The sequence below is a fragment of the Peromyscus maniculatus genome, chromosome 14, assembly GCF_049852395.1.
Source record: "Peromyscus maniculatus bairdii isolate BWxNUB_F1_BW_parent chromosome 14, HU_Pman_BW_mat_3.1, whole genome shotgun sequence".
Taxonomy (NCBI): Eukaryota; Metazoa; Chordata; class Mammalia; order Rodentia; family Cricetidae; genus Peromyscus; species Peromyscus maniculatus.
This window is the reverse complement of record NC_134865.1, coordinates 57,286,635-57,310,139: the sequence shown is the minus strand read 5'-3', so window position 1 is coordinate 57,310,139 and position 23,505 is coordinate 57,286,635. Positions and strand designations below refer to the sequence as shown.

General features: G+C 52.0%; 1 protein-coding gene across 2 annotated transcripts in view; it reads left to right on the top strand.

Moving 5' to 3' along the window:
• Ltbp2 (latent transforming growth factor beta binding protein 2) overlaps positions 1–23,505 on the top strand; it is an 89,282-nt gene that overhangs the window by 43,614 nt on the left and 22,163 nt on the right. For both annotated transcript variants that reach the window (XM_042260930.2, XM_042260929.2), the window contains exons 9-17: positions 11,825–11,899; positions 13,410–13,532; positions 17,103–17,267; positions 17,484–17,699; positions 18,430–18,449; positions 19,625–19,664; positions 20,417–20,530; positions 22,342–22,470; positions 23,130–23,258. In XM_042260930.2, the coding sequence (XP_042116864.2) occupies positions 11,825–11,899; positions 13,410–13,532; positions 17,103–17,267; positions 17,484–17,699; positions 18,430–18,449; positions 19,625–19,664; positions 20,417–20,530; positions 22,342–22,470; positions 23,130–23,258 (1,011 nt within the window). The remainder of the gene's footprint in view (positions 1–11,824; positions 11,900–13,409; positions 13,533–17,102; positions 17,268–17,483; positions 17,700–18,429; positions 18,450–19,624; positions 19,665–20,416; positions 20,531–22,341; positions 22,471–23,129; positions 23,259–23,505) is intronic.

Genomic DNA, 23,505 nt, shown 5'->3' with positions numbered 1-23,505 from the left:
ATGTGTCTCAAGGAGCCAGCTCAGCCCCTCTGCCCAGCACCTAGGTCTCCGCTCAACCTGATAGTCTGTGTGGGGATCCCACTTTCGCAGTAGATTATAGGGGTGCCAGCCAGTGATGGACCCCTTCCATCTTCTTACATAAACCTGCACCTAGGCCCCAGGACCCTAGAATGTCGCCCTCCTTTCTCTGAGAGTCTTGGGCCTCCTTCTTCCCTCCTGGACCAAAGGTGAGTGCCTGTCTGAAAATGCCCTCAACCTCGGGGTGTGAGAGCCCCAGTTCCTTGCCCCCTTTTGGATGACTGGGTAAATCTCAACACACATTCGTTCATTCCTTTGTTCACTCAGCAGATATTGGCTGGATGCCTCTTATGTGCCAGGCACTGAGGATTCAGTGAGCAAAAACCCATTTACACCGCTCCCAGAGGTCTTATTCCGATGTCTGGGAGGGGTGACCAGGTGCCTGTGCCTGAGTATGGCTTCTGCCCACTCAGTCTGTCTCCCTGTCCTCACCCCACCCCCCCAACCCCCCACCCCGCCCCCAGGCCTCATTCCTGGGCCTGGACCTGGCATGTATTCTTCTTGCCTGTCAGCAGTCAGCTCTGTGAGCTGGTTCTGTGGGGGGCCTGGAGCACAGCCCAAAGGTGGGAGGAGCAGGGCTGTTCCCAGCATCAGACTCCACAGTACAAGCCGTGACTGCATTTTCCACACTAAAAGTGAGTGCAGATGGTTCCTCAGCACGGTGTGTTTCTGTGAAACAGCAAAAGGTTGTATTCAGCTCGGAGGCTTTCCCATCCGACACCGTGTCAGGAGCCAGCCTCCGCTCTGCTTCCTTACCATTCTCTACCTTGGCCCCCTCTCTTGTGAAGCCTGGCACTGAAGGGTGATAGTGTCCGCCTGAGAGGGTTGCGATGGTTAGTACATGAGCAGGACCACATGGTACATGTTATAGATGACCCTCCGGATCTCCAATTCTGTAACTGCAGAGTCAACCAATCTCAGGTCAGAAATATTTGCAAGACAGGGCCTTTCTTGAGATGGCCTAGCACCTGCCACGAAGCCTGACAACCTGAGTTCATGTGGGACCCACATGGTGGAAGAGCTGACTTCACGCATTGTCCCGTGACCTCCACATCCCCTGTGTGATACTTGCACACTCACACACATACATGTGCCCACACACAAAAATAAATAAAAATGTAGTTAATTAAAAAAAAAAATTTGAAGGACAATTCAAGTTCCAAAAAGTAAAACTTGAATTTGCTTTTCACAGAACCTGATGTTGAACCCCCACAAAATGAAGTAGTTGCTAGGTGATCGTGTGCTTTTATAGCTCCTTCCGTCCCTGGTCTGGGATCCTGTGTCTACAGCAGTCACATGAGCCTTGTTCACCTAACACCTTGTTTACTGTATAGTTGGGTCTCTACCCACAAGACTTTTTTTTTGTCATAGACCCTAAAAACTATATAGTGCTAATTTGCACATAATTTACATATGCTTAAAATATGATAATCAATTTAGAAGTGACTCAAAGTTGTATGAGAGGATTTACATAGGTTATATATTATGCCATTTTGTGTAAGAGACTTGAGTAGCCACAGGTTTTGTTAGCTGTGGTGGTTCTGGAACCAATCTCTCATGGATACTGAGGGGAGGCTGTGTATTGAAGATGATGATGGTGATGATGATGATGATGATGATGATGATGATGATGATGTCTCCTCAGGAAAGGGAGAAGGGACACACTGACCTTGGGAGAAACATATCAGTCTACTCGGGGACTTTGCAAAAAGCTAGGGACATTTTGTGTGCATATGCCACTTTTCTTGTGTTCCCTCCTCAAGCCAGTTCTTGGGACTTCTTTGGTGTAGTCCACGAGTATTATCACTAATGAAGACACATTTGGTGTGAAGGCTCTGAGTGGACCATGGCGAACAGGGTAGAAGCAATGCCTCCCCTCCCCAAGCTTGCAGCCTCATGGGCTGTCGGTTGGCTTTAGAAATAGCCTAGTGTAGCATCTGGACCAGTAAGTACTGTGTGCTGTGGGGACAGACAGTGACACCAGGCTACTGGTGAGTCCTGGGGCACATTTGTACAAATTAGGAAAGGGGATCCTTCCATATGACCAGAGCCATCTTCATAATTATGCAGATCTACAGTGTGGGTGACACCATTAGATGTGGTGCTTTTCTCCTGTATACCACTTGCCTGTCTCTGCACTGAGGGGTCAGAAGCACTGGCTGAAGCTGTGAATCAGGGACAGCTTCTTAGAGAAGGTGACACACAGGATGATGATGGGGGAGGGGGGCCCGGGGGGCAGTCAAAGAGGTGGGGAAGAATTTAGAAGTCCTAGGGAATTGTATTTGTAGGTGAGGCCCAGGAGGGAGCAGCGGTTCCCGGAGCGAGGCATGTAGGGATTCTAAGTGCATTGTATAGGCTGGTTCCTGCACACAGGTCATTGGGCTTGGCGGCAAGTATCTACTGTTGAGCCATCTCTCTGGGCCCCAGACATCTACTGGTTATGGGCTTTAAGCAGGCGCATAGGACCCTGCTTGTTCAGGATGCAGAGGTGCAGGCTGTAGGGATTGCTGTGGTCAGTGAGAGATCCCTGGCTTGCTCCTCTTAGCAGGGGATGGTGTGCACAGTGACCATAACACCGGTTCTAAAGGACACCCTCACTTGGAAGGTGGGAATGAGTGAGAAGACCGACATTTGCACTTTGGGGACTGTTTGCCTGCCTACCGACCCCACTCAGGGTCTGGGCTGTGCGCCAGTCTTGTAAGATTAATTCAATGGCTGACCAAGGACCTGGATCCTAGTAGAGCTGGCCATCTTTGACCACTCGGGGCCTGGACCTCAGCCACAGTGGGCGTGGGAGAAGATCTTTGGGTCAGTTGTACTACATGTATGTGACAGTGCAAAGCACAGACTGAACCTCCGTAGGCCCACTCAAAACTCAGCTCTTTCTCTGCATCTCTCAGGTGGTGCCCCAACCTTCTCCCTCCCCCCAACCAAGCGCTTGGCACAGCTCAGCGAGCTGGGCAGCAGGGTACAGACCCTGGAATGGCAAGCATCCCGGCATCCTGAGCAAGAAATAACAAAGGCCAGGGCAACGTAAACATTTCAAACACACGACGGTGCAGCAGAGCGCCGTATGGGGAAGGGGCAAGGCGTTCAGGAACCTTGTTTGTGTTGACCGTTGGCCAAGACATCCAGCGCCACACCTTACCCCAGGGCTCGCAGGGGTGTTTCTTTAAGTGGCTTGACAAACAAGCTACTGTGCAAGCATCGGAGGACAAAAGACGCTGCTGAAGGAGTTTGGGGGGATGCTTGGCAAGAAAAGCAGAACTTCTGGATTCTAGAGCATTCTCATCCTTGGTGGCTTTCCTTTTCTTTCTCCTCTGATAAAACGGGACTGTGTCCCCGAGGGAAAGCTTTGTCTTCCCCGGCAGCATCAAGTCACGATGTCAGCGAGAGAATGGGCAGCCGGGGACCCACGTGACTCCATGGCTTCCCCCAGGTCACACTGGTCTTTGGAGGCTCCGTGCCTGACTGTTGGAGATAGTCACTGTAGACTGTTACTCTTTCTAATATACCAAAGGACCGCCTTGAATTCTCAGTTCCAACAACACAGACGATTCCCTTTTCTTCCGGAGGAGCTTCAGAGCCCCATTCCTCAAGGAGATGGCTCTCAGAGTCTGTCTAGACCGGCTGCCAGCCCCTCCTCTCTCCTCCCTCAGAGTGAGTGACACAGCATGTCCCCCAGTGACCTCTGGGATTTAGCCTGATCCCTGCCTCCCTGACCCCTTGGGAGTCAGTAAAAAGTCCCAGCCCAGAGTCTCTTCAGTGTCCTGCCAGCGTCTGGGAACACACCGCTTTCGAGAGCCGCTTTGATTGAGGCCATATTTTTGAGTTTTCCATCTAAGACAGACATCTGTGTTAGCTGGAAAGTTGGCAGCTGCCTCATCAGGCTTGGCACCGGCTGTGAACCCCAAGGCCCCTTGGCTGGAACGGGTGGGGCTGGCACTTGGCTCCAGACCGGCCGTGGTGGGCTCCAGCTGTTTGCCAGGAGCATGTCTTTCCATCTGCCTGGGCTGGGATGAGTTTACCTCAGGACCTAGGCCCCCTCCCTGGTTCTCCAGGGGCTGCAGACTCTGTCCCTCTGTCCTTCCAGAAAGACAGCATCTTGTGAACATGAACGCCTGCCACTTGTCACTATACCTACGTTGTCTAGTGTAATTTGCATAAGCACAAGCTGGGGATCTTGAAGCCCATTTAACAGATGGGGAAGCGTAGCCCCAAGGAGGCTGAAGAACCCCTCTAAGATTGCGGGGTGAGGACAAGCAAAGCTGTCACTCAAAGCACGGTGTGTCTGAACCTCAGATGGCCCAGATCTGGACCTGCTTGGGAGAAACACTACCCAGGGCACTAGGGTGGGAGGCATCCTGGGAGTGTGCACGCCAGCCTCGTATTTCGTGAGTGACTTGTGCGTGAAGGATCATGCCCATCCAAATTGGCAGGCAGGCAGGTTGGCAGCGTGTAACCCAGGCCCAAGTGTTAACGGAGGCATGCTCAAGTAATTGCCCTATATAGAAGGATGGAGGCTGTTTCTGAGGGATCCTAAGGAGAAAAAAGAAAGAGGGTAGATGTTTCTGGAAAGCAGAGCTCAGCTTGAAACTGAGAAAAGGATGTAACTTACCAGAGACCGAAAATGCCCAGCAATAAAACGCCCTGTACCTGGAGGTACCAAGATCCTTCCTGCAAGAGGTACACCTGACGAGAACAGGTGTTTTGGAGGCTGGGAAGCAGCTTGACTTGAGAGGATGAGGGCCTATGTGCGTGGTTAAGATTTATTGGTAGTTCATAGGACGAAAGCTTTGTCCCATACGGAGTGTTGTGGGGGTAGTCTGTGATGTCAGTCCTGGAGAAAGTTGGGTCTGTGAGGGTTTGGGGAGATTTGGGCCAGGGAGCCTTAGGGCAAGTCCCAGCAGCAATGATGGTATTGTCACCATCACCCCTGGCAACTGTTTCTTTAGAGATCTAGAAGGCCTTCGTGTTGCAGTGAATCCTGATGACGCTTCCAGGTGTCGTGGAATACCATGTCCATCGTTCAGAAGGACCCGGGGCCTAGGGCCGTCTTTTCTTGACTCTTGCTTGGGGTGCTCTGTGATTCATTGTCTGTAGGTGGATGTCTGGAGCTCTGGCTCGGGCATTTAAAAGCCCGAGGACCTCAGCTTTTGGGGAACAACTGTACTGGAGTAGCCTTTTTCTCTTCTCCAGAACCCAAGTTGAGACACCAGTCCCCTGTCCTAGGGAAATGGGATTTACTGAATTCCAGTCAAGCTGAGAGAGTATTATCTGTGGCTGGGTGGTGTTCTGAGAGCTTCTTCCAAAGGATTTGAAGCCTCCTGGGGATTGTGCCCCAGGCTTAGGGAGCCCCCTCCCTGCTTTGCGGGGACAGGGCTGTGATATGTGGCATCTCTGACCTACTCCAGGAAGGGCTGGAGCATGGGTGACTGGGTAGCCCCTGTGTGAGCCAGGGTCGGCCCAGAGCCCTCTCCACCTCGCTGTTTGTAGTGACATTGGCCCTCTTGCCTCTCTGAGGAAACCGATGGGGGCCGTCTTTGAGGGAAATGTCCATTCTCGTTGAGGGGAGCCATGGCACTTGGTGGACAGCACGATCATTGCTAAGATGTGGTGGCTGTTGTGTTCCTAGATTCACGTGCTCATTTAGAGTTTGCCACAGTTCCACGAGGAAGGCTTGTCGTCCTCCATATCAGTTACTTTTCTGTTGCTATGGTAAAACACCATGATGAAAAGCAACTTAAGGGGGAAGGAAGGAAGAAGAGAAGGAAGGATGGATGGGAGAGGGAAAGAGGGAAGGAGGAAAGGACGGAAGGAAAAAGGGAAGGGAGGAAGGGAGAGGGGAAGGGAGGGAGGGAGGGAGGGAGGGAGGGAGGGAGGGAGGGAGGGAGGAAGGAAGGAAGGAAGGAAGGAAGGAAGGAAGGAAGGAAGGAAGGAAGGAAGGAAGGAGGGCAGCCCAGGGGAAGGAAGGGGCAGGGGAGGGAAAGGGGAACTATCTCCTGGGACTGGGCCAGTTTTGAAGTCCCATCCAACATTCATTGTTTCAGCCAAGTGAATCTTCACAGCATCCCTACAAACTAAGTTTCCGTCCCCACTTCTATGGCTGAACTACAGGCTAAAAGAGAGTAAGAAATATGCTCCAAATTGGGGTGAAGCCGGGAATGAGTTGTGTGTCTGGCTGCCGTGGGCTCCCACACCATCTCTACCAGAGGAGTGACGTTTCACTCCAGCATACCCCTTGCCTGAGGTATGCGAATCTGGAGCAAGTCTCCAGCCAGTTCAGAAGCCCAAGCTTGACCTCCCAGGCCAAACGTGAGTCTATTCTCTGGGGGAGTGATGCATCAGGCACCCTCCATATTTCCCTGCTGTGTGTACCTGTCATCACGGGCTGACATTGGCATAGTGTAAATAGCCCTGTGGCCAGACATGTCTTCACTGCCTCCTCCCAGCTCTGCTTGGGGAATCGGAGCCAAAATTGTCTCTGCAATTATTATTTTCTTTTTTTGAGGACTCCTTGGGAGTCCCAGAAGCTGAGGTATGGAATTAGCAGGGCAAGACAGACTGCAGTCATGGATGCCCTGTTCTTTGGCCCCACCTGTGAGCAACAGGAAGCATCAGGGGACGGGCAAAGGCAGTGACCGGACATGCCCAGAGCCACACAGTCCTTTTTTAATAGTAGAAAAGTTACCCACATCTGCCTTACCTAGTTCAGATGTTTAGAGTTCAGGTTGATCCTGACTGGGCCCTTAAGAGATATTTTGGTTTTGTCAGGTGTCAGAATACCAACTGTAAGGACACTGAAATTCCCCATGTCCTTGACATGTCCACTGGAGTCACATTGTGGCCACCTTCTCTGTTCATTTATTTGTATGTGTATGTGCGTTTTATCTGCTTGTATGTCTGTGTAGCAGGTGCATGCAGTACCAGGGGAGGCCAGAAGAGGGTGTTGGATCCCCAGGGCTGGAGTTACAGACTGTTGTAAGCCTCCTTGTTGGTGCTGGGAATCAAACCTAGGTCTTCTGCAAGAGCACAAACGCTCTTAACCTCTGAGCCATCTCTCCAGCCACCACCTTCTCTTTCCAGATCTCTAGATCACAGATCCTCTCCTCCTCTGAGCTGTTGTTACATTCTTGACCTGGTGTGGCTCTTCACGTTTCCCTCTGATGACTCTGAGTGGTGATTCAGTATGCCGTGTGCTTGTCAATCATCTGATGAGATCTTCTGGCCTCCTGACCATCCTGACACTTTTGTGGGGAAGGTCCCTGGGAATGGTGGTAGCCTTCCTTCCTGCTGGGCTGATATCTTCCTCTACCCCCCATTAGACCCTAGAATTCTCTGTGCACAGTCCCTGAGGCTTGCCGTGGATTCATGCATTTGTTTATCTGAAGCGGTAGATGATGGCTCTGAATTTCAGCTCTGTAGCCAGCCTCCCGGCATTCATAATGTCAGCTCCATCTTCCCACTGGCTGACCTTAAGCATACGTCTAGCTTCTGTCTGCTTCTATTCACTCCTCTGTGAAATGGGGGCGAGACTACTAAGCACCCCGAGGGCTGTTATGAGGATTAAAGACATTGCTATATAAAGCCTCTACAGTAGGGCCTCGTCTGCAGCAAGTCCGTTTCGGGATTTGCTGTTATTATTTGTTTCCATCTGGTCTGAATATCCAGGCTGCTAAGGGTCCTGGGGACGACAGATGGAGTCCCTGTCCTCACAGAGCTTATGCTCTGGGAGGGAGACAGACAAGCAGGCTAGTGGCCACAACACATGTTAAATGCTATGATCAGGGAAGACCGGTACCCTGGGGACATTCGGAAGGGGTACCTGCCTCCCTCACCCTGTGAGTCACACCGTGCGGTGGCTGCTGAATTCTCACCCCAGGCCTCGTGGCCGTTTGAACGTCTGTCTGCTCCTTCTCCCAAGGAGGTTGAAGCCAGTTTTTCTTTTCAGGACCGATGCCAGACTTGGTTTCACAGAAGCTGGGAACTAGCCCTTCTGGGTCATTCTGGAAGGTTGAGGAAAGGTATGGAAATGTATGGAAACACCTAGTTTGACGTGGAGGCTATTGGCCAAAATTGGGAGATCCACTGGAGATAGAGGCCGGCAGTTATTTCTCTAGAAGCTTGCCTCCAGGAGGCACTGTCAATCCACTGTTTCCTCTTCAACCCAGTGAGAGGAGAGTCTCCTTCCAGAGCAGGATCTCCATCGTAGAGGCAGCCCGCGCTTCTGTGACTGGACAGGATCTCCATCCTAGAGGCAGCCCTACTTCTGTGTGGCCGTGAGGACTGTAGCCGGGTCCTCTCAGCATACATGGCCTGGGCTCCCACGGCTTTCTTCAGGCGCCAGCGTCTGGTGCTCCTCTTGTTCATAGCTCTAGCCTAGCTCTCCACTCCTCTCCCAATTGCCCAGAAAGCATAGATCCGCCTGTCTTCTCTTCTGCTCCCTCCTGACATCCAGGAGGCGATGCTGCCCTGGCCTCTGGCATATTGAAACCTGCCTGAGAAGGTGTTCCCCTTCTCACCTCCCCTTCCTCCTCTTCTTGCTTTCCTCTCCTTTCTCTGTCTGTCTGTCTGGCCTCTGTGGCAGAAGTCTGCCATCGACCCTGACTCAGTTCCCGGCAGCCTTCTTACCTCCCTGCGCTGTGCTTTTCTGCTCTGGAAAATGGGGATAAAAGCCTTCCTGACATTTACTGTTGTGATAACCAGACAGGACAGCGTGGCCCAGTGTCCTCCCTAACTTGGCGTCACTCCTCAGCCCCTGGCACGTACTCTGTGTTATTCTTTCCCACCTTCTGCTCTTCGTAATGTCTGCTGCCTGCCTTCAATCCGCCAGCCTTCCGCCTTTCTCCTGACAGTGTCCTCTCATTCTCCCTCCCTTCTGTCCTCAGCACATACCATCAGGCCCCGGGGCCAGGGACGTGTATGTCCCCAGCCTCACTCCCAGCCTTCTGTCTCCCTCTCAGTGTTTCGGAATCCACACTTAGCAGTCTGAGGGATGTCCTAGTCCAGACCTTCAGCCCCTTCAGTGAAACTTCAGAGAAGATGGGTCTTGTCATTAAATATTAAAACCTCAACTTTTATTTTTAGTAGTGAGGAAAACATTAAGCTTTACTGGTTAGCGTATGTCCACACTTGATCTCTCCAGATGTCAGACGATCACATGTCATGCTTGGCATGCATCATGTCCTGGGGTCGGGTTTCCAGGCAACTGGCACCTCCATGTGTTTGACTTGGTCATGTTGCGATTACTGTGGTTCTTATTGCTCTGTTTCCTGGACTTCCTTGCCTGGCATTAACTAAATCAGTCCTGACAGAGCAGAGGAATGACTCCAGAAAACCCCTGCTAAGACCCTGTGGTCCCAAGAAACTGCTAATGACATAATCATAAGCAACCACGAGAGGCACAGCATCAACACTTCTTATAATGACCTGTCATCAGCCAGAGCACAAAGTGGAAAAAATAGCCTACCGCATATGACCTGACTATGTAAGATGCAAAATTCTATCTGCTGCCATTGGTAACAAACCTTACCCTAAGTGCCCCCAAGAAGTGGCTAATAAGTAAAAGCTGTGCACTTAGAAAAACATCTGTAGGCCGGGGACGGTAGCACACACCTGGATTCCTAGCACTTGGGAGACTGAAGCAGGTGGGGGTAGTGAGTTTGTGTCTGTTCTGCACTACACGGCGAGAGGCAGTCTAAAAAAAAAAAAAAAAATCAAAGGGATGGGGCAAGAGGAATTGGGATTTAGTTTAGTGGAAATACAAGGCCCTGAGTTCTGTCTTCAGTACTGAAAACAAAACACATGTAAGCACCAAGACTCTCAGACTTGGCTGTACAACTGAAATTATCAGTCTTCTTCCTCTTCCTCCTCCTCGAAAGAGAGAGGGGGGCAGTCTCACTGTGTAGGCCAGAGGGGTCTTGAAATCACAGCGATCTGCCTGCCTCTGTCTCCTGGTTAAGGTGTGAACCACCATGCCCTGCAAAATTGCATTAATTTTTAAATACGTTGTTTTATCTTTAAGTGTGTCTCTGTGCCTCTATGTGTCGGTATGTGCACCCGGGTGACCTGTAGAGGCCACTAGAGGGCGTCGGGTCCCCTGGAGCAAGAGTGTCAATTCTCTCCTTCCATCATGTGACTCCTCAGGATTGAACTCAGGTTGTCAGGCTTGGCGGCAAGTGGTGCTTAGCTTAGGAATCATGCACTCGGGCTCTCCCCCCCTCCGCCCTCCTCCCTCATCGATGCTGGGGCACACTCACTGGACTGCCACTCTAAAGCAATGTAGATGTTTTTCCTTTTCCTATTTGGTATCAAAAGGGGCTTTTTGTCTCTGTGACACAAAAGGGATGTTGTGGAGTCAGTAGGATGTGCGTTAGCATCAAAATTCCGATATCACTTCCTTGTTGGCCATTCTGCATTCAGATGCCTCCTGTGTGTCTATGATGGTTTCCGAATAGAAGAGCTCATAAAACCAACAAAGCATGTTTGACCATGTTATATTGCCAAATGTGGTAGACTGAAGACTGTATACAATGGCATAGCTGTGTAAGTGGTATAAACTCAGATGAGAAATGATTTTTTTCAGTATTTAAAAAAAACAATTATTTTTGTTGTATGACATGGGCGGGGTCTTATGCTCGGTCTCAGGCTGGCCTTGAACTTGGGGTGATCCTGTTACTTCAGCCTTCTGGGTGCTGGGATTATGGGTAAAAAGCATCACTTCAGTTTCTAAAAATATTTTCTTACTGAAATATATATATATGTATATATATATACATATATATTACACAACATGATAGTTTGAAATGAGAATACATTGTACAATAATTAACCTCAAAGAACAAGGTGGAAGCAATTAAAGAAGACAGTCAGCATTGACTTCTGTCCTATGCATGCACCTACATGGACACACACCTCCATGCATCACACCCACACAAACATATACATATGCCACACACACATATGCACAGACACAAAGTATGTGTATTGCTTTGCATTGATATGCATGCCAATCAGCTCAATTATTTTTGTGTTTATTTGAGGGAAGGGTGAGACTGTTTAAAATCTCTCAGTGATTTTCAAATATGTAATGCCTTATTAGTAATAGTTGCTATGTTGGACAGTAGGTCGTTTGAACTTATTCCTCCCTTCTGAAATTTATAACTTTAGTTTTTTTTTCATGTATTTGTTTGTTTTGTATGTGTTCGTGCTCATGTATGGTGCGTATGTGTGGTGTGTACATGCCACGGGATGTGGGCGTGGTGGTCAGAGGATGACTGTGGGAGTTGCTTCTCTCGTTCCAACACGTGGGTTCCGGGACTTGAACTCGGGTCATCAGACTTGGCAGCAAGCACCTTCACCTGCTAAGTCATCTGACCTGCCTTGAAATTCACAACCTTAGACTCCCAACTCCCAAACCACTCCCGACTCCAACACAGCTCCCCATAACCGCCATTTCCCGCTTCGGTTCTGTGGGTTTGCCTCTCTCAGATTCCACACAGATATGAGATCAGGCTGTGTTTGTCTTTCTGTGCCTCATTCATTTCACTCGATATGGTCTTCAGAAAAGCACAAGCCTTGACGACAAGCCTTGACGATCCCAGCGAGAGCAAGGCGGAACAGCTGCCCAGGGAGATATTTGTAGGAACTCAGGCTACTTAGCTCATGGGACATCCAGACTGTGACCACTAGGTAGATGAGCTCAAAGGCCCTCCCGTGACATCTGTCTCTATCTTCATCCCCTCAGCCTTCCCAGTAATAGAAAATGGCCAGCTGGAGTGTCCCCAAGGGTACAAGAGACTGAACCTCAGCCACTGCCAAGGTAAGGATGACTCCAGGGTTGAAGCCGGGGCAGTGGAGGGGCATGATTTCGTCTGCTAATACTGAGGCAACATGCACCCCAGAAAGGATGAACACCTGTCACTGCCTAGGAGGCCTCTATTGTACACCTTTAAGCCCCAGTTTCAGGAGCTGTGGGAGGGGCTGTTCCTAGGGATTTTAGAACATCGGGACTAACGTGAGGGTGCTGAGAGATCCAGGGTGCTGGGGCCACTCATCCTGACCCACGTCTATTTGAACCATGGCCAGAAACCCTACACATCCACTCTTAGGCTGGTCTCCGGGGAACAGGAGACATTTCCACCAAAGTGGAGCTAAAATCACAATGAAGTGATGGAGAGCAAGAGACCGGGGCCAGGGTGTGTATTTGTGTACACAAGCTGGGTGCCACATCCAGTCTGAACTAGTTGCTAAGTACACAGGATGGGGAAGACCCAGTACCATGACCAGGAGAACACAGACACCTAATTAAATACAACCAGAGAAGGTTTTTGATGGGTGGCATGGGATCCTCTGGTAGAATCCAATCCAGGCTGGGAGGACCAGGGAAGGCTTCCTAGCAGAGGTAATAGGTTTATGTTCACCAGAGGTAAACATAAATTGCCCAGCTGAAGCAGTTGCAGATCTTCCAGGCAGGAAGATAAGCAAAGGGGTATTTGGGCTGACTGAGGCATCTGAGGGCCATGGGCAAACAGCCTATACACACACACAAGGTGACCATGTCTCATGAGAACCACCTGCTCACCCACAGGCTTTGGGAGGGTCTTGGGTACCGTATCCTGCTTTAGGGCTCCCTGGAGGAGGTGATGAGGAACCCTGAAACTTCTGAAGCACAGGGGAGGCAAATCAGCTTGTGTTCAGATATGTCTGGCCACAATCTGGAAGTATATGGGCTGGCTCTCCCCCCCACCCCACCCCCCACCTCTCTCTCTCTCTCTCTCTCTCTCTCTCACACACACACACACACACACCGCAACTCTCCATGGCCTCACTCAAGTGCCTCTGCTGCCATGGGGCATCCTACCAAGGATGTCCTCTTGGTGGCCATCTTTTGTGGCCTCATCTTATGCTAACTTCCTCAAGGAAGATGAGCAGGTAGTTCTGATGGCATTGGGCTACCTAAATTAGGTCCTGCTCTGGAAGCGGGTGCTCCTTACAAGCGCTTCATGTTCAGCATCAGTGTGGCCATCACATTGTAGCTTTGTGCCTTTCCTGGAACTCGCTTTGGACACCAGGCTGGCCTCGAACTCACAGAGATCCGCCTGGCTCTGCCTCCCGAGTGCTGGGATTAAAGGCGTGCACCACCACCGCCCGCCCGGCGCAATTTTTCTATTCAGTTATTCTATCAGCATTGTTGGGTGGTTGCTATCATGATCCATGTTTCGCGAGTGAGAAAACCAAGGCACACAGAGAGATCCCACACTGAACCCGGGATGGCAGCCCCCTCCCCACCATCTGGCCTCAGTCGGATGGATATTCCTCCACCCCCGCAGATATCAATGAGTGCCTGACCCTGGGCTTGTGCCAGGACTCGGAGTGTGTGAACACCAGGGGCAGCTACCTGTGTACCTGCAGGCCTGGCCTGATGCTGGATCCGTCGAGGAGCCGCTGTGTATGTGAGTGATGGTGGGCCCAGGGGTGAGAGACGCCCTCCAGGGGCACAGTCCAGACCCAGAGTGGCAAATTCCCCAGAACCTCATGGCCTCGTGCCCAGAGCCAGTCTGCTATCAGCCTGGAGTTGGGCCAGGCTACAAAACTGACGTGTGTTCTGTGGGCGCTGGAGGTTACTGCCTCACGTCTACTCCTGGCTTTTCTTCGAGAACTTTTTCAGGATTCGTGTTTTCTGTTTCGTTTTTCCTCTCTCATCATTTCATCCTTTTTGCTGCCCCATTGTCTTTGAAGGTGTATGTTGCCTCTTTGAAATGTCTGACTTGCGGGTTGGGGATTTAGCTCAGTGGTAGAGCGCTTGCCTAGCAAGCACAAGGCCCTGGGTTCGATCCTCAACCCCAAAAAGAAAAAGGAAAAAAAATGCCTGGCTAAGCCATAGCTGCTATTAACCTATTATCCAAGCGTAGCAACACAGCTGGTCACATGACTGCTAGGTGCTTTTTTTTTTCATGTGCATGGGTGTTTTGCTGGCACATGTGTCTGTACACTATGTGTATGTGCCTGGTGCCTGCAGAGGCATTTGTTCCCCTGAAACTGGAGTTACAGATGCTTGTGAGCTGCCATGTGGGTGCGGGGATTCAAACCCGGGTCCTCTGGAAGAGCAGCCCGTGCTCTTAACCACTGAGCCATCTCTCCAGCCCCTACGTGATATTTTTATGTCCGTGGTAGAGTGGTGTTACTGCTGTATTCCAGCACCCTTACGTTACTCCATGGTCCTTTTTGCATGCATCTCCACAGCCACGAACACGTACATGAGTTGTGGCCTTGCGTTGTGGATGGATGTGTGTGTATATTCCCACATAAACCCTGGTGGCTCCATTTCCAGTGACCTCTGTAGTTTCCAGCTGACAGGGGGCCCAGGCTGGCAGGCCCTTCCTCACCCCCAAGACAGTAGAGCTGACACCACAGCTCATATGAGGCTTTTCTTGGGAAGGAAGGCCTGAGCACCCTAAAGGCCTCAGGCACAAGGCCACCTCTAGCTCACAGAGCTCTCTGGCTGCCAGGCCAAGTGTCTGCTCCTGGGTCTGGGAAGGCTATAGGAGGAACAAAACTCTGCTGCCACCCAGAGGTAGTGGCCTGTAGAAAGGGTGTCTGGGCCTGACATCTCTTGGGACAGGAGGCAGTGAGAGGAAGGGAAGGAAGGGAACCAGGACAGGAGAACACAGCGGCGGTCTGCTTGTGGTGGCAATAATATGTCATCAAGACCCCAAGAACCACCGGGCGGTGGTGGCGCACGCCTTTAATCCCAGCACTCGGGAGGCAGAGCCAGGCGGTTCTGTGAGTTGGAGACCAGCCTGATCTACAGAGGGAGATCCAGGACAGGCACCAAAACTACACAGAGAAACCCTGTCTCGAAAAACTAAAAAAAAAAAAACAAGGACCTTACAGTCTTCTTTTTCCAGATCACTTAAGGTTCCTTTATCAGCCTGGGCATGGTGGTACATGCCTTTAACCCCAACATTCTGAAGGCAGATATCTAAGGCCCCATAACAAAACCCTGTCTTGAAACAAAAACAAAAACATAACAAAACAAAACAAAGCATTCTTTTTTTGTTCGTTCGTTTGTTTGTTTTTGTTTTTTCGAGACAGGGTTTCTCTGTGTAGCTTTGGAGCCTGTCCTGGATCTCGCTCTGCAGACCAGGCTGGCCTCGAACTCACAAAGATCCGCCTGCCTCTGCCTCCTGAGTGCTGGGATTACAGGCGTGCACCACCACCGCCCGGCCAAAGCATTCTTTATCAGAGTGCTTAACACCCAACATGTCTGAATGCCAGGAAGCCACCCCAACACAACAATATGGAGAGGCAGGGGGACCCTGTCCTTATTTTCTCTCCCTCCCCAAGCTTCCTCCCTCCAGCTTCCTCCAAGGAGTCATCCTCCCCACCCCACTGGTGGAGAAGGCAAGCTGGTGACTTCCTGCCACCTGAGTAGGACAGTAAACCCATCTCGGGCCTCTGGTCCAGCTTCCTTATATTCCACCTTGGGATTCAGAAGGATAGAGCCTGTCTCCACAGGAGCCCAAGGGAAGGGACCACTGCGGGCAGAGACTGCACCTGAGGATGCAGGGCTCAGAGACCGATGGATGGGTGTGCAAACCTGACCTTTGCCAGGCTGTGCTTGCATGCCTTGCTGTGTTTCATCCCCATGACCCTGTGAAGAAGCTGTCTTTAGCCGGGGTCAACACTGCTTTAACTGGGAAACGAGGGGGCGGGGGCACATGTGACCTTGTCGGTTGGATCCGGGTCCCCACGATGCCCTCGGGAGTTTTGTCTCGCTGTTTCCTGTGTTGGTTTCCCAGCTCCTTCAGTGGTGGCCTCTCCGTGTGCTCTAGGCTCTCGGCCTTAGACTCTCGGTCTGAACACGGGCACCCGTTTTCTGATAACTCAAGAAAAGTCCCAAGCTGAGCAGTAGAGGGTCTACTTTCTCAAGTACCTGTCCCTGTCCCAGTCACTGTGACCAGGGATATGAACTTCAGCCCTTCCATCGGGAAGTAGCCCGAGGGAGGGGGGTGAGGGGCATCTGTGGAGAACGAGTCCTTCTCTATAGCGTTGGCACACATGCCAGGTCAGCCCGAGTGCTCACAGTCCATGGCACACCTCCATCATTACTCTCCACACAAAGAAGCTGAGGCCCAGGGTGATGTGTGGCTCGGCAGGTAGCAGATAATGGAACTGGCCGGGATGCCTCAGAATCGTGACTTCTCAACGTTGGCTGCTGTTCTCCTCACTCCTCTGTCCTCTGTCTGTCTGGTTTGCCCTCTAAAGATTTAAGTCTCTTTCAATCTGGTTGGCCATATCTTTTCCTACTGAGATAATAAGCAGGAGGCTATTTTTAAATACCCACTTTCTTTTAGCTCCACACGATTCATAGATTCAGTGGTTGGTTTTTTGTTTGATTGGTTGGTTGGTTTGGTTTTTGTCTTGGGTATATGTGTGTCTGTGTAGTGCTGGCACTGAAATCCAGGGCTTTAGACATGCTAAGCAAGGGCTCTCACACTGAGCTACACACCCGGATTCAGTACTCAGTTGATTAATTAAATGAGCCATCCATGCCCCCATTCAACATGCATTATTAAACATACATCGGACACATGGATGGCTCCGAGTGACCAAGATGACCCAGGCAAGGTCCCTGTCCTCGAAGCTCTCTGGCAAGCCTTGGGTACTCACCTCATCTCATCTTCCCAGAGAGGCTCTCTGTGGACCTCAGGGCACACTGCCCTCTACTCATCCTGAGCCTTTAGTAAACACTCTACAGGCAGCAGGTGGAACCAAACAACTCTGTTCCCAGGTCCTGCTTCTCACATAAGGGTGGGAAGCGAGGGTCCAGTCAGGAGATGTGGGAGCAGTCCACTGCGGCCATTCCTCCCAAAGTTCTTGCGAGCGTCGGAACTCCCAGAGTGAGACATGAGCCAGGCTAGTCTCGGTGCCTGCGGCCGACCACACCTCTGCCCGCTGCCTTCTGTGCTTTTTCCTCCCACTAGCCACCTGCCCGTTCCCACATGCCCTGTCTCTTGCAGCGGACAAGGCAGTCTCCATGCACCAGGGACTGTGCTACCGGTCGCTGGGGTCTGGCACCTGCACCCTGCCTTTGATACAACGGATCACCAAGCAGATATGTTGCTGTAGCCGTGTGGGCAAAGCCTGGGGCAGCAAGTGTGAAAAGTGTCCCCTGCCTGGCACAGGTAACCTCATCCTCACCCCAGACCTGGCCACCAGGATACCTCCTCAAAACCAGTGCCCAGCCACTTCCCCAGCCTGGATAGAGCCCTTCAAGCCAGAACTCTGGGACTCTCCTTGCAGCCACAATTGTCTTGTCCCCTTGAGGGAAGGAGGGGAGAGGGGGCCCTGGCTTCTTGCAGGAACGGCATGGCTCAGTTCATCCTCTGTCGGTCTTTCAGAGGCCTTCAGGGAGATCTGCCCTGCTGGTCATGGTTACACCTACTCAAGCTCAGACATCCGCCTGTCCATGAGGAAAGCCGTGGAAGAGGAACTGGCTAGCCCCTTCAGGGAACAGACACAGAAGATCAGTGGACCTCTGCCTGGGGCAGCAGAGAGGCAACCACTCCGGGCAGTCACCGACACGTGGATTGAGGCTGAGACCTTCCCTGACAAAGGTATCTGAGCTGGGGGTGACACCTAAGGATCCTCCTTTTCCTTACAGTTCCCTGCCCGGGCCTTAGGTTCAGAACAGTAACTTCAGCACAGATGCCTGGGGCTCAGGATGTGTCAGCCAGGAAGAGCTTGAGTTCTCCAGCTAGTGCTCTGGAAACCACGGGGCCATGCCCAGGTCACCCAGTACAGAAGGCCAGGAAGCTGTTAGGACCAAGAAAACTCAGAGATCACCAGAATTACTCCAAGAATCTGGGACAGAGAGGCAAGAACAGAACTCAGTGGCCGTAGACGTGGGACATTAGCCCAGTCAGAGGCAACTCATCCTTTTCCTAGAAGTTCTCCCTTAGCCCATGGCCCAGAGCAGGGAGAATGGAGAGTAACCCACGTGATCAGGACCACAGGAAGGAGGAGGTCTGTTATGGGTCTAATGAGGCTGTCTGAGGGGGACTTCTGTCCCTGGAGACCTGGAAAGAATCCAGGAGACTTCCTTTCTCCAACTGACAGGTGAGCTAGGCTACCTGTATGCTCTCTAGCCTTGGATCTCTGGGGTGGCCAGCCCCAAGAGGGAGTTGAAAGGCTGAGGCAGATAAAAAGAGTTGCACTCTATGTTGCTCATCTCTCTGGGGATGCAGGGTGGAGTGTAGACTGTGAAACAGCCAGGCCGTGAGCGGAGGGGCAGAAGGTCACTGCCTCCCCTCCTGGAGCTCACACTGTATCATCTTCTTTTCCCAGGTGACTCTCGGGCTATTCAGGTGAGTGGGTCTTCCTGCCAGGGGGTTGGATTAGGGTGATGTAGAGAATGACATAGACCCCAGGGAATAGTCTCAGGAGAGCAGAAAAGAAGGGTGGAGCATATATCGGATCTCACTGGGAGAGATCACAAAGTTGAGTCAAGGACCCATTCGACTGTGGAGTTAGTCTTGACGGCTGCTCAAGCTTGAGGCTGTGCGTGACACCTAGAACTGGTCCTGAGTCTGGCATGTTCTCTGAGCTTGTTTAATACATACCTTCTGTGAAGAGCTCATGGGAAAGCATGAATACCTCAAACCATTTCACTGAGGAAAGAGCGTTTGGCCCCCTTCCCTGGGCCCAGAATGCCCCTGTGCATCCAAGACTGAGCATCTCTGAAGCCCCTAGAGGAGTGAATATGCTTTCTGCTTCTCCAGTCCTTGACCAGGCTGTTGGTTCCTGCTCATCTCCTGATGATGATGAGCTAACCTGTCTCCATGCCCCGTTTCTCCAGCAGCCTTGATTTCCAGCTTAAGAACCATGTGCTGAAGCCAGGCATGGTGACACACACCTTTAATCCCAGCACTTGGGAGGCAGAGGCAGGTGGATTTCTGAGTTAGAGGCCAGCCTGGTCTACAGAGCAAGTTCCAGGACAGCCAGGGCTACACAGAGAAACCCCGTCTCAAAAACAAAAACAAAAAACCACATGCTGTCCTCTCAGATCAAAGCTTTCCCTCCACGTCCTCACAGTCCCAGCAATGTCCCAGTGTCTTTCTGTCCTCTGCTGCTCTGTGCTTCCCTGTGCCCCCATCTGTCTCTGCCCATAGCTGTGGTGAGGGACACCAAGTGTGGCTATGACTCCTGGCTTTGCCACACTGGCCTTGTGGCCCTGGATGATCTAATTAATGTGTTACTTCATCTATGACGCGAGGATCGTAGCTCTGATAAGTTCTATTGTTCTGCTGTGTGGCCAGCACTGAGCTGAAAGAGAACACATAATTAATAGCTACAACTGATAAGGAAGTGGAGCTGGTCAGTTGAGAGTGTGGGTAGAAAAATGCCTAGAGAATACACACCAGCAGTAAAAACTCACTAACTGAGAGGGCTGGACAGGAAGGAGGTGGGGTAAGTGAAGGAGAAAGAAACATGTCCTGGGAGTAAAAGACGCACCCCCTAAATAACCTCCATTTGTGCGCAGATCACAACCAGTGTTCCCCACCTACCTGCCCGGATACCAGGTGAGTTCCTCCTAGAAGGAGAAGAGAAGGGAGAGAGAGAGACCTTAGTTTTAGTGGTGGAATGACTCCCCATGAACTGACCGGTGGGGTTCAAACTAGAAGCGGTGAGTGATATGGCATATGAGCACTCTTTCCGGGAACTCTGAGTCCCTAAGGGACTGTGCGGTTAGTAAGAGATCCCATGATTTCTCGCAAATCTTTTCCTACCCACCAAACTCTTTCTTAATCTCATGATGCCACTCAGCACATACATCAGGCCAAAAAGGAGGCCCTAGCTGATGTAGCAGCCTGGTGGGGCCCCAGAGCTCTTTCCTCCAGGGGCCTCATCTTACCTCCTGACCCTGAGCTGACCTCTCACCAGAGCTGGCCTCAGCGTCAAGGGTGCCCAGTTTTCCCTGCCGTGGTGTGGGCATGACACCTGCTGCCTCCCACGGGAACTGGGTGCTTGTACTTGCAGTACCATTTTGTAAACTGCAAGACGCATTACATGTGAAAACAGAATGTTCCATTGGGCATCGGGGGATGGGGTGGCATTTCTGCCACCCGCGAGCTGTCCAGCCTCAGACAAGTAGCCATTTCTGCACTCCTCAGGTTCTTTGACTACAAGGAGGGGGACCAGATATGCCAAAAGAGAGGGTAGACGGTGGGAGCCCTAGGTGCCACTTTGGGTTCTTGGGACTCTGAACATCAGAGAACACAGAAGGGCCACTGCTAGCCAATGGGCTCCACTTCCTCCCCTCTGTCCTCTCCAGGGGATGCCACCAGCAGACCGACACCATCATTGCCTGGACAGGGCGTTCCAGAGAGTCCAGAGGAAGAGAAAGTGACTCCCTCCAGTGATGTCCTGGTGACACAGAGTCCCCCAGGTAGCTGCAGTAGCCCTTGGAGGCTCTTCGCCCCCACCTGTGGGAGATGTGGTTGCCCAGAGCCGAACTGCAGGGCAGGACTGTGAATGGAGTTTCTCTCTTGCCTCTTCCACTGCGTGAATAGTCTCCAGCAACTCGGACCTGGCTGTGGTCCTGGCCCTGATCCTACAGAGGGCACAAAGCCTACCTAGAAAAGACAGGAGCCCCGCCTGGGCACTAACGTCCCTTGGAAGGATGGTCCTACTCAGAGGACTCCAGGGAAGCCATGGATCTTCCTGGAGCATGGAGTGGGGAGTTCTTAGAATAGGAGGCGAGGTGAGAGGGGACAAAGCCGGTGAGAGCCCTGGCAGTGACCGTCACCTGTCCACGGAAAGGGTGTAACAGAGTTATATTGCACAGGGTTGTTTAAGTGTCCAGACCCTGTGTCTGGCTCCCTCTGATCAGCCATAGTGATGAGGGGTGGTGTGGGGGAGATTCCTGGCAAACCCACCTGGCTGTGGAATGTCCTTCTACGAAGGCTCGTTGTCTGGGGGCTTGGTTCAAGAGAAGCAAGGTTAACATTGTAGGATTGTCACACTGTTTTCTCTGCACGTGTGTGCCCCCTTGCCTGACCTCTCTAGGGGCTAGCTGTGCTCTTAGCTAGAGAGGGTCACCTTGAGTAGGAGTCAAGGTGACTAGAGTTCTGGATTTCCTCCAGGGAAAGGGAAAAGCCTGTGCAGCCTGGTGCAGAGAAAGTCGCAGGTGGGATGGGGGCTTGGCTTTCCCGAGAGTTCTCAACGGACCTCTCCCAGGATTCAGAGGAAGTCTCCTGAGACTCCAGGGAGCATCCCCTTCCAAGCAGGCAGGAAGGGCCGAGGGCGCGGGGCTCAGCTGGGGAGCGCTTGAGACTGAAATATTTCTGGAGGAAGGGCCAGGGTACAGTGCAGCCAGGCCGGGCCCGGCAGTGGCCCTCAGCCATGCAGGTGATAAAGTCACCAGCAGCAGCTTCAATCTTGTGTCCGATCCAGCTGCTGCCCGGCTGTCTTCTGGCCTCACATTCGGAGCAGACACTTTGGAATCTGGCTGGGGACTGCTAGTACACGCTTGGAACCAGGTTAAAGAGCAGATGACCTGGCACACAGGCCGCTGTGGGCATTCCGTTCAGGGCACATTAGCAAGGCCATGAAGCCCCTCTGTGAACCAACCTGGGCCACTTCTGGTGAACCTTCTGGGTTCTCTCAGAGTGATGGGGCAGGGAAGGGAGCCCTAGGTGTGTGAGGTATAGGATAACACAACAGGGTGGACACAGATGAAAACAGTGTTCCCTTATTGGTTCATTCATTCATTCATTCATTCATTCATTCATTCATTCATAAGTGTCAGTCACTTCTCTAATATTAGAGATACAAGATTAGAGATACAAGAAAAATAATCTAATTTCTTCAATCTATGTAACCTATTCACTAGATCTGTCTGTCTGTCAGTCTATGGGAAGACGGGTAAGAGTTTCTGGGGTGCGTGGCACTGGTTCTTTGGGCTGTGCCCAAATTCAGGGTGAGAGTAAGGAGGTCATTTGTACAGAGTATGGGCTGTCAGAAGCCATTAGGTCTCTGTCAGGAGGACGTACCCAGGTGGTTCAGAGACCAGGCACAGGTCCCCTGAGTCTTCGGAAGCCATGCTATACATTGATGCGAGAGGGTATACTAAGGGTAGGTAGACTTCCAGTGGTCTTCCAAGGCCCCTGAACCTGTCCCTGCTCTCCCCCGACCCTGCTCTAATGCCCTCATGCACCCTTCCCTCAGCCACCACCTCTACTCGCTCCGTCTCCACAGGCTTTGATCCATGTTTTGCTGGGACCTCCAACGTCTGTGGTCCTGGGACCTGTGTGAACCTCCCCGATGGATACCGATGTATCTGCAACCCTGGCTACCGGCTCCACCCCAGCCAGGACTACTGCACCGGTATTTACAGGGTGACCTGTACCTGCTGAGTGGTGGTGGGGGGGGCAAAGAGGAACAGGGTGTGGAGACTGAGTCAAGAGGCCAGGCTGCATAAGCTCCAAGTAAGGTACTGTGGCCCATGAGCTCAGGAAAGCCGTTGCTGTGGACACAGCTAACTAGACATTAATTTAGGCTGTGGCCAGGCTGTGAGGGCCATCAGACTCTAGGAGAAAGGGTCCCCAGCCAGAACTCCCACCCACCCCTCTGTAAGTGGCCATTGTTTCTGCCTGCAGAGCTGATCAAGGCCTCACCAGGGCTGTCCCTTGAGGACAGGTTTGAAACCAAGATAAATCATCAGGTGTATCATCCCTCTCTGTTCAGTGTTTTTTGTGCAAAGGAGAAACCTTCACTGTGGGCTGGAGGGAGAGAGGAAATGATTGTGGAGCCACTGAGTTAGGGGACAATGGGCAGGGAGGGGACACTGACCACCACCCAAGGGCTCCTAAGAGGCCCTGGCAGGTTGGCCTGTGACTTTGGCCTTGGAGGCTTCCATCTCCACCTCTGCCTCCTCTGCTCCCTCTACCTTGTCCCTCCCATGCCACACAGCACCATCCTCTAGTGTGGGCAGTTGAAAGGCACCCTGGCCTCCGTGACCCCCTTCCCTGCTTCCTTCCGGCCAGATGACAACGAGTGTCTGAGGAACCCCTGCGCCGGAAGAGGACGCTGTGTCAACAGTGTGGGCTCTTACTCCTGCCTTTGCTACCCCGGCTACTCACTGGCCACCCTGGGAGACACGCAGGAGTGCCAAGGTAAGCCAGACCTGCCTTGGGCCTGGGACGGCCATAGGACAACACCTCTTGGCTAGGCCCTACAGTGGGGTGGAGGAGGAGGCAGGCACGCAGAGTGTGGCCGCCGGGGAGTACCAGAGCCACGGGAAAGCAGACAGCACTCTGGCCTTGATCTGGGAGCAAGCTGAGCTTGTGCTGGGACCACAAGGAGGAAGAGGAATCCAGAAAATGGCAATATTTGCAAGGCCTCAAGGAATTGTGTGGTTGG